This window comes from Felis catus, chromosome B4 (genome assembly GCF_018350175.1).
Source record: "Felis catus isolate Fca126 chromosome B4, F.catus_Fca126_mat1.0, whole genome shotgun sequence".
In the NCBI taxonomy this organism is placed as follows: Eukaryota; Metazoa; Chordata; class Mammalia; order Carnivora; family Felidae; genus Felis; species Felis catus.
This window is the reverse complement of record NC_058374.1, coordinates 140398749-140413584: the sequence shown is the minus strand read 5'-3', so window position 1 is coordinate 140413584 and position 14836 is coordinate 140398749. Positions and strand designations below refer to the sequence as shown.

General features: G+C 66.5%; 1 protein-coding gene across 2 annotated transcripts in view; it reads right to left on the bottom strand.

Moving 5' to 3' along the window:
* Positions 1–1818: 1818 nt before the first annotated feature.
* Positions 1819–14836, bottom strand: part of TAFA5 (TAFA chemokine like family member 5) — a 191756-nt gene continuing 178738 nt past the window's right edge. For both annotated transcript variants that reach the window (XM_023257636.2, XM_011284349.4), the window contains exon 4: positions 1819–3820. In XM_023257636.2, the coding sequence (XP_023113404.1) occupies positions 3812–3820 (9 nt within the window). In that variant the 3' untranslated portion in view covers positions 1819–3811. The remainder of the gene's footprint in view (positions 3821–14836) is intronic.

Sequence of the window (14836 nt, the reverse complement as noted above, 5' to 3'; positions counted from 1 at the left end):
CAGGACGGGGTTCTGTGACGGACGGTGGCGGGCAGGTGGCGGGCACTGACGTGCAGAATCGGGCCCAGGAAGCACTCCCGTCTTTTAGGGATGACCCGCGTGCCGGGCTTTTCACAACCGGCGTCTCCCTTTATCTCCAGGAAAACCCAGTGAGCTTTGCACAATCCTCCCTGTCCCGCCAAACAGGGAAACCGAGGCACAGAGAAGAGGCGTGGCCTGTTTATACCATGCAGCTAAATCGCGCCTGCCACAGCCCGGCAGGCTCCCCAGGAGCCCAGGGCCACGTCCAGGGCGTCGTGGCCTCCGCTGCCCCACCGCCGACGCTCAAACCGTCCGTCCTGGTGGCCCTGCGGGAGTGGCCGGCGTGCGGTGGGGAGAGCTGTCCCGCGTCCTCCCCCTCCCGTGGCAGCCTCCGTGCACCTTGACGCCTCCCCTCACCGCCCGGCCGGGACAGGGCGCCACGGACACCGCGCTCGCCGCACAGACCACGCGTGGCCATCCCACGGCGGTGAGGTGGCCCTCACACGTCTCGCTCGGGCTTTGGGGCTCTTTTCCCAGCCTGCGAGCAGGCGGCCGTCATGACCGTCCCGGTCGTCGGATCAGGAAACCGAGGCCAGAGGGCTCACGTCAGCAAAGGACGGGACCAGCCAGAGGGAGCAGAGACGGCTGCTTCCGTGTGGAAGCCTTTCCGCCAGGCCGGACGCTCCACGGGTCTCCTCTGATCGCAGAGACGGAGGGAGCCTCGCGGGAGACCTGTCCCCAGGAGGTGCTCTGGTCTGTGGTACGAGGCAAGATGCTGGCTTACGTGACGGTCAGCCTCCGAGACGCCGGGCCGTTTGTTACCGAGACACGACCCAGCCCGTCCTGACCGATACGCTTTGGGTTCTTGGGAGACGACCGCCCTCACTCTCACGAGCCCCGGTGGCCATGAAGCCACCTTTCCTCTAGCTTGCTGGTTTGTGGGTTTCTCTGGGACGTGCCCAGGGAGACTCTGCGACAGTGACGTCGGACCGCAGACTTCCTGGGCGGGCGGCTCTCAGGGGGTGAGCCTCCCGGATCTCCCGCTTGAGCCGCCTTTCGCTCCCTCACGCGGCCCCCTCCCGTGCCCTCCGGCCTGTCCTTCCTCAGCTTGGACGGAGTGAGAAGTGGTGCCCGGTCCTGCCCTATTTGTGCCCGGACTACAGAGCCCCAGGCTTCTCCCCCTCCGCCGCCCCGTGGCACCAGTGGCCTCTGCCGGGCCTGCGTTCCGCCCCCTTTCCTCCCTCCCAGGCCTAGCCCAGCTCTGTGCCAGCGGGTGGGGGTCTCCTCCCGGGTCTCGCCTGGCTCTATGCCAGGAGCAGGGTCTCGCCTACCCCCCGCGATGGCTCCAAAGGCCAGGGGAGTCTCCTTACAGTCAGGCTCAGACTGCACACAGCCCACAGCTGAGCCACCAGCCACGGCTCAGCTGGGAACTGACAGGCGTGGCTTCCCCGCGTCTAGGAGACGGGACTCTGGGCGGCAGAAACGTTCTCAGTGCCAAGACCCCCCTGCAGATCTGAGCGGATGTCTCCGGAAAGGGCGTCTCCTGTGGGGGCTCTGCTTCTCCACGTGCAGGGCCTGGCCTCTGTGCGGTGGGGGGGGGGGGACACTCACACACAGGGTGACGGGGCCCCGGAGTAGCTGCGGGCTGGGCACCGTCCGCTCAGGGAGCCGCCCTGCTGGCCCTGGAAGGATGTCCCCGTGGCCACCTGTGCGCTGAGCTCTGTGGGCCTGTCGCCCCCCAGACGCACCTGCTGCAGCCCCTCCCAGGACACCACGGCCGGCAAACAAAAGCCATGCTTACCAAAGGAGTTTTTCTTTATTTTCATAATTTAGCTGAATCAACACAAAATTGAATACTGTAAAGCAAGAAAAAAAAACCGCTGTATTGTCTTAAACCTCCAGTCTCTGCCTTCGAAGGGGTCTACACTGGCTGTGGGAGGAAATGCGCACAGGGAGGCGGCAGAGACGTGGGCGGGGCGAGAAGGCGGGACCCTCCCTCGGCCGCCCGCCACTTCGGCCACCAGAAACCGAGGTCCCCCCCCCCCCCCCCCCCGGCCGTGTCTTTTCCTCCAGGACACTCGAACCTCTACATTTGTGGTGACCAAAAGGTAAATTAAATGCTCATGGACGTTGAAACGGGTCTAAATGGATCTTCTCTCCTATCTGTAGTCTATGGGTTGCTGGAACAGCTTCTATATATATATGTATATATTTTTTTTTTTTACTTTTTCTTTCTTTTTTTTTCTTTTTTTTTTAGTAGCATCGAACTAGCATTAACACCTGTTAATCGGACTATCAGGTAGTGTAGTTCAGCGGAAACTCAGGAGAATGGAGGAACCCGGCGGACGACGGCCAGGGGACGGGGAAACAGAACTGCCCCTTGCTCACTGGGCCCGGAGACCCTGCCCTGCACCGAGGGCGCGAGAAGGTCGGGAGGGTCAGGCGCCGGCCATCCTCCGCACGCGGTGGCCACCCCAGCGTCTCAGCCGTCCGGCGTGAAGACAGAGCCAGCGGGACGTGGACTGGGGTCGGGGGTCGGCTGCAGAGACCCCTCCAGACCCGCCATGTGGGGGTGGGGGGTGAGAACAAGGGACGCGGGATCCGTCGGAAGAGGACGCACACACCGCGTCCGCGGAGACGGGCAGCAGGGGAGCCGCGCCCTGGCCCGAACCAGGTGAAGACAGCCGCGTCCCCGCCGGCGCCTGCCGCGGCTCCCGCGACGTCAGGCGCGTCCTCGGCTGCTGTCCCCAGAGTCCTGCGCTCGCGCCCGGCGGGGGCCCCCCGCGCCCACCCCCGGAACCTCCAGAGACACCGCGCTCTGCCGGCCTCTCGGGTCGGCCAGGGCTACCAACATGAACTGTTAAATAGGATTTTCTACAAATATACAGCATATAAAAACTGTTAAATATATAACTTTAGGCTTTGCAAAATACATTTAATGATCTCTTTCAAACAAGTGTTACTCGAGTTTTCTTTAATTTGCTTTCTGGAGCTAAATGGTGTATCAGAGGAGACAGCGGTCACGGGAGACCCAACATGCTCTTGGCGAATACTGGATTATCCCACTATCAGAAATCAGCTGCAGAGAGGCAGGTGTGACTGGTTAAAACAGAAAGTGATTTTAGTCGGTCAGGTCCATCTAAGCACAGCGCGCGGGGCGGGCGCCGTGGTCTGTGTCCCCGGCGAGGCGCACTCGCTCGCGGGGTCCGCGTGGGGGCATCGCCGGCCGCGGTCCGCGGGGCTGTGTCCTCTGCCGGCTGGGCCCCTCTCAGGGCGCGCCGCAGTGTCCGTGGGGCGGACGCGCCCGCCAGGGCCGCCCTCCGCGCCCCGCCGGGGCCCCCGGCACGTCTCGGCCCCCGTGTCCCCCAGTCGGACCCAGGGACTCGGACGGTGAGGGTGAGTCCACGTTAAAATAGATTTGCTCTTTGGTCTATTGAGTAAATACTGAAAGGGTAAGAAAATAAAACCGATTCGGACAGTCTGGGGCACAAGGAGAGGCCAGTCCTGCCCCGGGCCCGGCGCCACCCTTCTTCCCGGGCTGGTGAGGCCAGGCTCCCGCGGACGCCCAGCGCTGCCCCCGCTGTGTCCCAGGCCGGGCTCCTCGCTGCCGCGGACACACTCAGCTCAGAACGCCAGGGAAGAGGGCTGTCCTTGGCAGGCTACAGAGAAACGGACGGTGGGCGGGTGGCAGAGAACAGGTGGTGCCCACGGCGGACAGAGGGCCGTGGCTGAGGCGTGGACTCTCCAGGGAGCCAAGGCCACTCCCGGGGCCCCTCTGGGGCTGCGTTTGTCAGGAGACCTGAGGAACAGAGAGAAGAGAGTGTCAGCCCGCAGACACCAAGGGTTCCGGTCGGGAAGGAAGGAGCCCAGGGCACGCCCACCAGGCTGGCCTCGGGCGCGGTGCAGTGCGCATCACGGACGCCCGTCCTTATCCCTCCCCTGGCTCAGACCAGCGTACTTTCTCCAGGACATAACATCAGACTTCAGGTCTGCCACAGGGAGTCGCTCTGGGAAGCACGGTCCTTCCTCTGTGTCCCTGGTGGGGACCCCCACCCCCGCGCCGGGTGTGACCGCGGGCTCCCGCCCTGAGCACTGCTAGCCAAGGGCACGGCCTGTGCTGGACGGCAGTTTGGCTCTGAGCCCCGCCCACCCGTTTCCCTAATGCCGTCTGGCGCTGTTCCATGCACACAGCAGGTGTTGCCTAATTGCGTGGCGACAAGTGATGGTAATGAAGTGTCGCAGGCCCGCGGAGCCTCTGGGAGGCCAGAGGTGGGCGGGATGCAAGCCCCTGGTTGGTGACGCCCCTGCATCCCAGAGTCCCAGCAAACATGTCAGGCTGAACACGCTCACGGCCACAAAGTGTGAGGTGATGGTCACAAGCCACGGCTGTGGGGTGGGGAAAATGCCACCCTTAAAGCAGCAGAGGCAGAAAAGTGGGGGGCATGGGGGTCTCCCTAGACCAACACGGCCTCACACCACTGGACCTGTGACCAGAAGTCTGGTCCCAGGTCGTCCCAAATCCCCACGAGGCCCCTGTCTCCCTTGTCCCCCAAGGTGGCCCCAGGCCCAGGCAGGGACCCTGGGGCTCTGGTCAGGCACTCAGGGGCTGTCCCGCCCTGTGCAGCCTCCCGCGGGGGCCCCCAGGCAGGGGACGGGACACAGCACAGAGTGACGGCCGGGGTGGAGAGGCTGTCAGCCATCCCAGCTCAGCCTTCTCTCCCCACGCAGAGGCACCCCCCGCCTCCGGCTGGCCCCCATCTGCACCCCACCTGCCTGAGGCCCCACCACACTCCCGCCCAACCCTGCCCGCCCCACAGGCCCCTGCCCCACCCCCGCTGGCCGCACCACGGCCTCTTAGCCTTCTCTCAAATTCTCAGTCCCACCAGGCCGGGCACAAGCGGTCCTTGCTCGTGGGGACCCTCTCCCCGGGTCCCCCTGCGGAGAAGCCCATCCTGATGGCGCCACCTGGAGTCGACCGTGCCCGGGCTGCTTACGCGGTAGGTGTGTGGGGGGGGGCGTCCTCAGGCCGGCCACGCCCCACCTGTCACCCCTGAGGACCCACTCAGGGAGTCTGGACACCTGGCTGCAGGGAGCCGTCCCGGGACAGAACAGACGGCCTCCAGGGGACAGATCAGGCTGCACCTGGTGCCCTTGGCGCCCCAGGCATCACGGAACAGAAGAGCCGGCTCGGCTCACTGCATCCAGATCCCCTACAGCGACCCCGTTCTCCCCCGGAGGCCAAGGGCTCGTCTTCTCACTGACGGAGGCCGTGGCCAGAAGGGAGCAGGGCAGGGCCGGTGGGGCCTGGGTCCCCACGAGCCACCGAGGGCGGGCGGCTTGTTTCTGCAACGAAACCTGGCAAAGCATCTGGACCCTCCCCTGTGCCCGCTCCACCCCCACCAGCGCCCTCGGGGGTCTTACAGCTTCCTGCCCAGGCTCCCCCGGCCCCTGCCCCCGCCCCAGGCAGAGCGGAATCGGGGTGGGATCTTCGAGCACTGGGGGAACAGGGAGCTGTTGGCTCTCATCCGGGATTGCGGCCACCGGAACCACGGGAACAGAGGTGACCGACGGGGGTGCGGCCTGACCCAGACCCAGGCCCACACGCAATGCGGCCGTGGAGCCCTGGCGGGGCAGGGGGGGGTGGGGGAGGTGTCACCAGCTGGGCCCCTTGAGGGTTGGCTGAGCCCCAGCTACACATCTGCGTCCTCCCACCGAGGTCCTGGACAGCAGAGAAGGGCGAGGGTGTGACCACCGGAGGTCAGCGACCCCTGAGTGCTTCAGGATCCACGCCTGAAATGGCCCCCGGGGGCTCGGGTGGCGGGGACCCCAGGCCTCCCACGGTCTGCCTGTGCGGGGTCCTGCAGACGGGGGCCGGCGGAGGGGGGGCTCCTTGGGGTCACGAATACAGATGGCAGGCGGCTGGAAGCTTTAGAAATCCGACAATTAAACCACATGAGCACTTGGTCGCATCTTTGCAACCAAAACGTATTGCTTTAATTGTCAAGATTCACTCTGTTCCCTGGAGCTCTTCTGGGGCCTGTGCCTCGGTCCGTCCTTCAGCAGCTGCATCCCCGCGCTTTCCAGAGAGGAATAACGAGACGGGTCTTGAGACAACGTGCCCCCTGAGGCTTGTCCTGCCGTCCGCTCCCCCCCCCCCGCCCCGGGGCCGCCCTTGGCTCCCCAATCCCCTGCGTCACATCCAGGCCCTCCCCCTGCCTCCCAGAGCCCCCAGCACTTTGCGGGACCCTCGCCTGGCCGGGGTTCCTCCCCCCCGCTGCCCGGGACGTGCCCCCACCGCCCAGGCAGGCCAGGGAGGGCTGATGCAGACGCCTCGGGCACAAACCCTCACTGGCCTCCCAGGGCTCAACCGAGGAAAGTCTGCCTACTTTTCTGTTTCTCGTTCACGGGAGAACGGGGAAGGGCAAGCACGTAAACAACGAAATTCCACCGGCGTTTCCACATCCAAAGGTAAGTATTTGGAAAATTCCAGCCCATCTCCTTCCCCAGTGCAGTGGTGTGCTCACGGAGGAGGGGGGGGCGGGGGGGGGAGCTAACTCCACGTGGCCCACGAGGCAGAAATGCCAGGTCCTCCACGGGGCTGGAGGAGGAATCCCTCACCGTCTCCCGCGACACCGGGTGAGACCCTCCGTCGAGATGCGGTTCCTCTCGCTTTGCTCACGGCGCCCGCGCCCTCCCACAAGGCTGGGGGGGCACCACGCGGGCCAGCGCTGCGGCGAGGGGGCCGTGCCCCGTACAGCCAGACCCGTGTCACTTAACCTTCCCAAGGCCACGGCCTCCACCCCCACACGCTGCCCCCTGCCAGCCACAGGGACACCGGGCACGGTCAGCACTGTCGTTGGCTCCTTGGAAATCAAAGCCGGCCCCTCCCACTGACCCAGGAGCAAAGCCCCCGGTGGACACGTTCTGTCCCCGCAGGCCCCACGTCCACCAGCACACTCAGCCGGCCTCCCGTCAGGGTCACGAACTCCAGGGCTTTAGCGCCTCCAGGCCTATGAGCTGGGGCGCTGCCCAGCCCCGGGCACCCCGCTCCCCCGGCCTTGCTTCCTCAGCATAAAACGGGAATCGGGTGCCCTTGCCACAGGGCCCAGGAGGGGGTGACCCTCCTCCTCGGGGGCCTGGGGGTGGTCAGTGCCGGGTCCCGAGGCCAGGACGTCTGGAGCGTCACGCAGGTGCTCTCCCCTGACAGCTCGGCCTCGGTGTTCCCCACGGACGGGAGAGGGCGTTCACTGCAGCTGTGGGCTGGGGCTTGCCCACTGTCACCGGGCGGGACCACCAGGGCCGCGACAGGTGGACGCCTGGCCGTCGGGGTCGCTGGTGAGGCGGCAGGAGCAGGGCCTGGGAACCCACAGACCCGGAAGGCAGACGGTGGTCTCGGGAGCCGGGTCTCTGCAGCCCAGCTGCCCTCCTCCAGGCCGGCTGCCCTGATCTCGGGCGTCTGGGGACCACCTGACAACACAGCCTGCTGTGAGCAGGGGACACGCCTCCTCCCAGAAGCTCGTGCCGCTCGCTCGCTCGCTCATTAGTCACGGATTTCAGAGAACGCTGCCGCTGGTCTCCAGCACTCCCCCACACACGGATGTTTTCATCACTGCAGTGGCTCTGAAGACGCCAGGGATCCGGAGCCCGTGCACCGCACGAGGCCCCAGGCAGAGGGGGGCCGCTGTCCCGCCCCGGGTGACAAGGCCTGGGGCCCCGGGCCACCACACGGCACGCCGGCCCTGCAGAGCTGAAGGACGGGCTTCGTCTCCCGGAGAGGGCGTCCCGGGGGAGGGGGGTGTCCTCCTGGCAGAGAGCCCGGGGTGGCGGGTGGGGGTCCCGCCCGAGGGCGAGGCCGCGTCCGACCCGGGCCGGGCAAGGCTTCCCTGTCCTGCTCTCACGTCAACGCTGGCGACCCAGGGCTCTCCGCGGAACGCCCCGCCTCGTCTACCTCTGCTGAGCACAGAGGGAGGCGGCCCCTCGAGGATGATGCAACCCTCAGGCCCCGCGTCTCCGGAGGGTGTGCCCCAGGCCAGCCCTTGGGCCGCGAAGCTCCATGCAGGACCCCCAGAGCACGGCCTCCGACCAAGCGCGGGGCCGGCTGCGGTGGGGGCGCTGTGCGGCCACCAGCCTGTCCCTCCCACAGCTGGGGCCGGGCCTCGTGTCCGCTGTGAGACAGGACCCAGGCAGCACCTGGCTGGCAGGGCGTGTTGAGGATTCCGGGGCCGGACTTAAGCGCCGGCCCTGGTGCAGGAGGGCAGCCCGTCGGCACGAGAGCCAAGGACCCGGGGGCGGTGTCGGGAGCCACCCCAGCCCGCCCTGCCCTCCACCGATAAGCCTTCGCGACTCCACTGTCTAGGGCCTCACAGTTCCCTCCCTCAGCAGTTTGCACCCCGAGGCCTGTCCTGGGTCCCCACACGTCTGTGCAGACCGACTGGCATCATCCGGTTTCTCAGCAGCTGTGCCCCGTGCCGGCTCCCCTCCCTGGGCCACCGGCCCCCACCCACCACTGCCGGCCGTGCTCCTGTCTGCCTCCGCGTCGCCCGGCCGCGGGCCTTCACCCCCTCCGGCCTCACGTGCCGTGCCCCCGGGTGGACTGGGGGACGGACGGCGAGCACGGCGGAGCTGAGGTGTCCCCAGCCTCCGTCCTGCTCAGCCAGGCTTCCCGGGGCTCTTGGAGACAGAAGCCTGAGCCCAGCACGTCCGGGCAGAGCAGAGGTGGGCGTGGCTTTCCTCCTCAGTGAGCATCTCTCCTCCTTCTGCCTCCGGGCACAGGGCCGAGGGCAGCACGCAGAGGGCACCTGCACGAGGGCCGGTCCGGCGCGAGGCCTTTGTCGTCAGAGCCCCAGTCCCCTTCCCCACCATGTGCCTGGTCCCCAGAGACGGACGGGCGGGGTGGCCTGACCCCCACAAAGTCCCGGCCCGGCCCACGGCTGGTGGTGGCCACCAGCTCCTCCCTAGGCCTGGTGACAGGGACTGAGCTGTAGTCAGAGCTGCGGTGACGGGTCCGGCGGGCCCGGAGGCAGGGTCCTCGCAGGTGTGGGCAGAAGCCAGCAGGGCGCTCCCGGCCCTGGGGGGGGAGCTAAAAGCGCGTCCAGCTCAGGAACCTTAGGTGGAGGCCCCTCTCGGGACCTCCCAGGGCTCCCGGCTCGTGGCCTGTGCGGGTGGCCACAGCTCAACCAAACGCTGACGTGTGGGGGCCTCTGCCTGCGGCAGGACATTGCTGGGCCCGGGGAGCGGCCTCACTGGCCTCTGGCTCCCTTCCTCGGGAACGCCCGCTTCTGTCACACCCTGAGGTCGGCCGGCCCACACAGGGGACCCCGGGGGAACCCTCCTGCTGTCCTGGCCGGCTGCCCCCTCCCCTGGGGACCGCACAGCTGAGCTCCAGTGACCACATGGGCTCCCACCTGCTCGGGGACATGTGGAGCCGGTGAGCCCCGGGCTTGGAGGGACCGAGAGGGCCATCGGACCGTCAGGCTGCAGGGAGAGTCCCCTGTGAATAGCCCCGCCTCTCGAGAGCGCGTCCGTCCTGGGGGCCCCCCCTCACCCGCACACTCGAGGGCTCAGGACTCGGCACCTGGGTCAGAGGGCTGGGGCCCTGCGGCCGTGACACCCCTGCCCTGGGGAAGGGTCCCGAGTGGGTGCTTCCTGTGCCCCCTCGGCCGCAGGAAGATGCTCACGGACAAGCCACCTGCGCGCGGTGCCTTGTCAGCTCGCGGGCCGGGATGGTGCTGTGGGCCACCAGAGCCCCGTCCGGGGGTCGTTCCACCCACCCCGGAAAGTTCTCTGCGGTGACAGGCAGGTTTCTCTCAGTACTCGGTCGTCTAAAAACCATGACAGAACTTTCCAGCCCGAGTCCAATGAGCGGCACTTTCTGTTCCTCATTAAAAGCTTGTGTTTGACGCGAGGTCAGGACCAGGCACCTGTATTCAAGAACGCGCCGTTCTGGATTGAGAGCCCCGAACAAAAGGTCCTAATAAACAGCAGACACGCAGACACCGTGAGACACGGAGGCGACGGCAGCCTGCCTGGATAGAGGCTCGGAAAGAGCTGTTGCCATGGGGAAGATAAAGACATAAGCAAGGAAGAAGCTTCTGGAAAGGCCACGCGTCATCCCGCCGGGTCCCGCCACCCGCGCGTGGTTTCCTCTCCGGGACTGTTCCCTGAAGCTGTATGGCCAGTCCACACACAAGGAAGCCTGGACCCCATGTTCTCCCCAAACCCAGGCTCATCAGAGTGACCGGACTGCCCGTGGCTTGCCCGACGTGGCTGACGGCAGCTCCTTGGGGTCACCGAGTGGGTTGGCGACCTCAGAGCAGCCCCCGCATCCTCCGTCCCGATGTGTGAGCGGCACAGGCGTGTCTGGGTCAGGCGAGGCGTGCTCCATGCACCCTGCGGTGGGTCTCCGGGCGTGGGCTCGCTGGGTCCACCCCTGTCCGTCCTTCCATTCAGCCTGCGACTCACTGCGTCCCGGGCTCACTCTGCAGGGCGCTGGGTGGGTTCCAGCGGGCGTGAGGTCCTGCCTGGCTCTTCGGGGAGGTGAGGCTCTGACACCGGTCAGGAGGCTGATCGGCCTGGGGGGCCGGGCGGGGAGCCCCCTGAGCACGGGCCTGGCCACAGGGATGGAGACGCGAACTGAGACGGTCCCCTCAGATGACAGGCTCGGAGGCCCCTCCTGCTCCTGCTCTAGAATGAGGCTAGACCACGTGGCCACCACACGTGTCCTGGGGCCACGGCCGGACCACTGCTTCCCAGGGTCTCTTAGCACCAGGTCGGGGCTCGCGTCCAGGGTCTTGGCACTGCTCGGCTGTTTGTGATCTAAGCACCCTAGGTTACTTTGGCGCTGCCTGCCTCAGTTTCCCCAGGTGTAAACACATCCCCACCTCCCCACTTCCTGTTTATAAACCATCAGAGCAAGTCTGATGGAGCCAGCACCAGACAACTGCCTCTAACACTGAAAGGGAGAACAGCTGAGGTTTTAGGGTCCCCCGAGCAGGCGGTGAAGAGCCCAGCCCTCCACCCAAAAGGGTTTCCGCTCGTCCTGCGGCTGTGTGTGCAACTCGCTCTTTCCTCATCGGGGCAGGGTGGGGGCGGTCCCGGGGGCTGACGGGGTGGGCCCGGGGGCTGACGGGGGTGGGGGCGGCCCCGGGGGCTGATCCCTCGGGCCCCAGAGCACCTGGACGCTGCCTCCAACACATCCTGGGTGAGGTTCCTGAAGGCCCCGTTTCTGCTCTGAGCATCCGCACGTCTCCGGGCCCCCTGCCCCCCCCCCCCCCGCTCACCTGTGCCCCCTCCGTCTTCACATCAGCTCCGAGCAAGCCCCCCGCGGGCCGACCCTCTACTGCCCACATCCTCTGCTACCAGGCGTGTTCCCCGAGGCAAGACCTGTGCTCGTGGGGACACGTTCCTTGTGTATTTCTGGAGCCGCAGACGGCCTGGCACGCGCTGTGTGTGTCCAGGGAGGGAGGGAAGGAAGGACGGAAGGAAGGATGGAAGGAGGGAGGGAGGAAGCAGTCCCAGAAGCTGACGGACCCGGATCTGTGGGCAAACCGCCAGTGTCCACACGGCCGAGCGATCCCGGGCCGGGCTCTGGGCTGGGGGACAGGACGTGCTCGTAAGGCACGGGCTTTGGAGCCGGTCTGCCCAGGTATGAAGGGCAGCCTGTGAGCTGGGCCCTCTTCTTAACCTCCCTGGGGGATGAGGCCGACGTCCACCTCAGGGGCTTGGGGGTCCCGGGGCGGAGCCACGGTGGGAGGAGCCTCAGAGAAGGGCCCAGAGCCTGCAGGGGCTCTCAGACACACCCACCGCCAGGCCCCCACCCTCAGCGCTCTGGGTCCCTGCGCCCTTCTCTGTGACACCGGGACAGGACGGGTCTCCCCACCAGTGTGGGGGTGTGGTTCCGGTTTGTTTGCTTTTAAGAAAAAACACGCAGTTTCATTTTAAGAGTCTCGCGTAAGCCAGAGGACGGGGGTGGGCCATGGCGAGGACACAAGCCGCGGTGACGCGGACCCAGCAGCCGCCGTCTGGATGGGAGGGGCGGTACCAGTGACCCGGCAGCCGACACCGCAGGCCGGGCGGCTCCAACCACAGACCCTCGTCCTCTCTCAGCCGGAGCCGCGTGGGGATCCAGGCGTGGGCAGGGCTGGTCTCTCGTGAGGCCCCTCTCCCTGGCGTGTGGACGTCGACCCTTCCCCGTGTCCTCGTGTGGCCTTTCTCTGCATGTGTGGACCCTGTGTCCCTTCTCACCAGGACACGGGTCCTGAGGGATCAGGGCCCCGCCCGCTGACCTCACATGACCCTAATGTAAAGGCTCGACTTTGAACCCACAGCTGCTCGGGCAGATCTGACCCTCGGGTCCGAGTGATGGGAAGCTTCTCAGCTGGTGTCACCCACGCAGGAATTTCTGAAGCACATCACTCTTGCCTTTTGTGCCCCACACGGGTCTGGGCTCAGTGGTCTGCCAGCCGGATGGTCTGACTGAATCCTGACCTCGCGGAGCCTCAGTTTCCCTGCCGGCGAGGTGATGACGACGCCCAGGGTGGGGGGGAGGCTGGGGGTCCATCCAAGTGCCAGGGGCGGGGCCCTCGCCGGCTCCGGTGACCGAGGAAACCTCCCGGACGTTGGTTGGAGAAGCCCCAGGACAGACTGGACTCAGCCCGGGTTCCAAGGCTGCCGGTGTCACCTCTACATGGAGGACACGTCCCAGCAGCCACGCGCGCAGACCCCCGAGCCGTGAGTGGGCCGAGGAGCCGGCCGTGCACCTGACGGAGGCGGCAAAGACACGGCTTCCCCGGGCGGCTCTCAGGTCCGGAGGCCAACGTGCGGCCAGGGCTTAGGGGGCGAGGACCAGGGGCCACCCCACCGCGGCCGAGGGGAGACGCGGCCCTTGGGGGCCTCCTCTCCCCTCTCTCTCCACCTGCAGAGGCAGCGGCCAGCATCTCCCCCGCTGCCCTCCCACGGCCGCTCCCCTGCCGCCCCCTACAAGGACATCTGTGGCCGCACGTGGAGCCCCCCAGACGATCCCCACCCCACGGCCCCCGCTTCAGATCACATCTGCAAAGTGCCCCCTGGCTTCTAAGGCCACGTTCCAGGGCCTGGAGCAGGACCTGAACGTGTCTGGGGGCCGTGGGTCAGATCGTCACAAACACTCACTAATTCCAGAAAGAAACCTCCTTCCCGGAGTGGTCAGGAGGACGGGCCCTTCCTCCTCTGTCCCCGCAGGGGCAGCGGAGGGCCTCCCACAGGAGAGGCTGGACGAGAGGCCGGGCTCCCTGCTGCTGGTGCACAGCTGCCCCTCGGGCGACGGGGCGGGTGTAAGGGGGGCTGCACAGCTGCCCCCGACCAGGATGAGGTCCGGACTCTCCCTTCCCTCTGGACCTTCCCCACGGGGTCATCCTCAGCCCCACATCTGGTCGTCGGGCTCCACACGATGAAGCTCGTGGGCCCGTGTGTTTATGAACCGAATCCTGAGTCTGGGATATCCGTGACACCTGACCCCGTGGAGGGGGCACGACCCTTCCCCGTGCGGGGGGCACGACCCTTCCCAGAGGAGCCCATCTCCTGCGTGCAGAACACAGAGCGCCTGGGATCTCGCAGCGGCTGGGTGGGGTCTGAGGACACCGCCCCGGGGAAGGAGGTGCCCCAGCGTCCCCGGGGCCGAGCCAGTGGGCCTGCCCTGCCCAGGTCACCCTGCTGGGACAAGCTGCTGCTTCTAGGAAGGTCGGCTCCTTCTCCACCTCTACCGCTCATCAGTCACGGTCCGGCGGTGCTTGGCGGGATTTGCTGACCATCCTGGGATGAAGACGACGCTGCTGTCCGGCTATTGCGGGAGCAGTTAGGAGGCACAGAGTGAAGCTTGTCATCCCCCCGAACCCACAACCCACAAGGGCACATGCTAGCCCCCCTGCTCTCTGTGAAATGTCCCCTCAATCAGGGGGGGCCCCGTGAGGACACATAACGCACTGGACTCTGACCCGGGCTCAGGGCCTCCGGACGGTGCTGACTGGGCCCTCGCTGAGGCGGTTCAGAAGGTTCTGTGCTCTGCACAAGGGAGCCTGGGTGGGGGCTGAGCCTGACAGGCTGGGGGCCACCTGTCCTGGCCCGGCGACCTCACAGCACATCCCTGCTGCCTACTAAGCAGCGTGAAGCCGTCAGCGCCCCTTGTGACCGCAGAGAGCAGCCGGGGACTGTGTGGTCATCCCCGCAGCTCGGGGATGGGCCCAGGGAGCCAAGGGGGAGAAGCTGGGGGACCCCAGGGCCCCTGTTACCCGTCTGCAAGGCCCCTGAGCCACCCAGCTTTCCCCGGGCCTGAGGAGATGGGCCGCGAGACGAGCTCCTCGCTGAGCGGAGCAGGATCCGGGAAGAGGTGGGAGGACTGCGGGCAGCCTAGGCGGGGGAGGGATCGCCGAGAATCTCCGAGAGTCAGCACGTTTGGTGCTAATCAGACTCCCACTGGCAGAACAGCCCAGGCCATCCCAGGACAGGCGCGGGGGCAGGTCCCCAGAGCTGGCTGATTCAGCACCCGCCTGCCGAGGACACAGATCGCGGATCGCGGTGACTGAACTGAACCGTGTGGGGCAGGGGGGTGGGGTGGGGGGCGGTGGTGGTGCTGGGAGGTGTGCACGGCAAATACCAGGCAGAGACGGCGCACAGAGACGGCGGGAAAGCAAGCACACGAGGAGGATGGAGCCACCACGAACCCCTCTCCCCAGATCTGTCTTAATGTGTGTCTTTATCAGTCATTCTGCCCCCAAGCAGGGAGTCTGAGATCAGAGTCACCTCGGGGTGCACGTGGATTGCCGCAGACACCTAAGCTGTG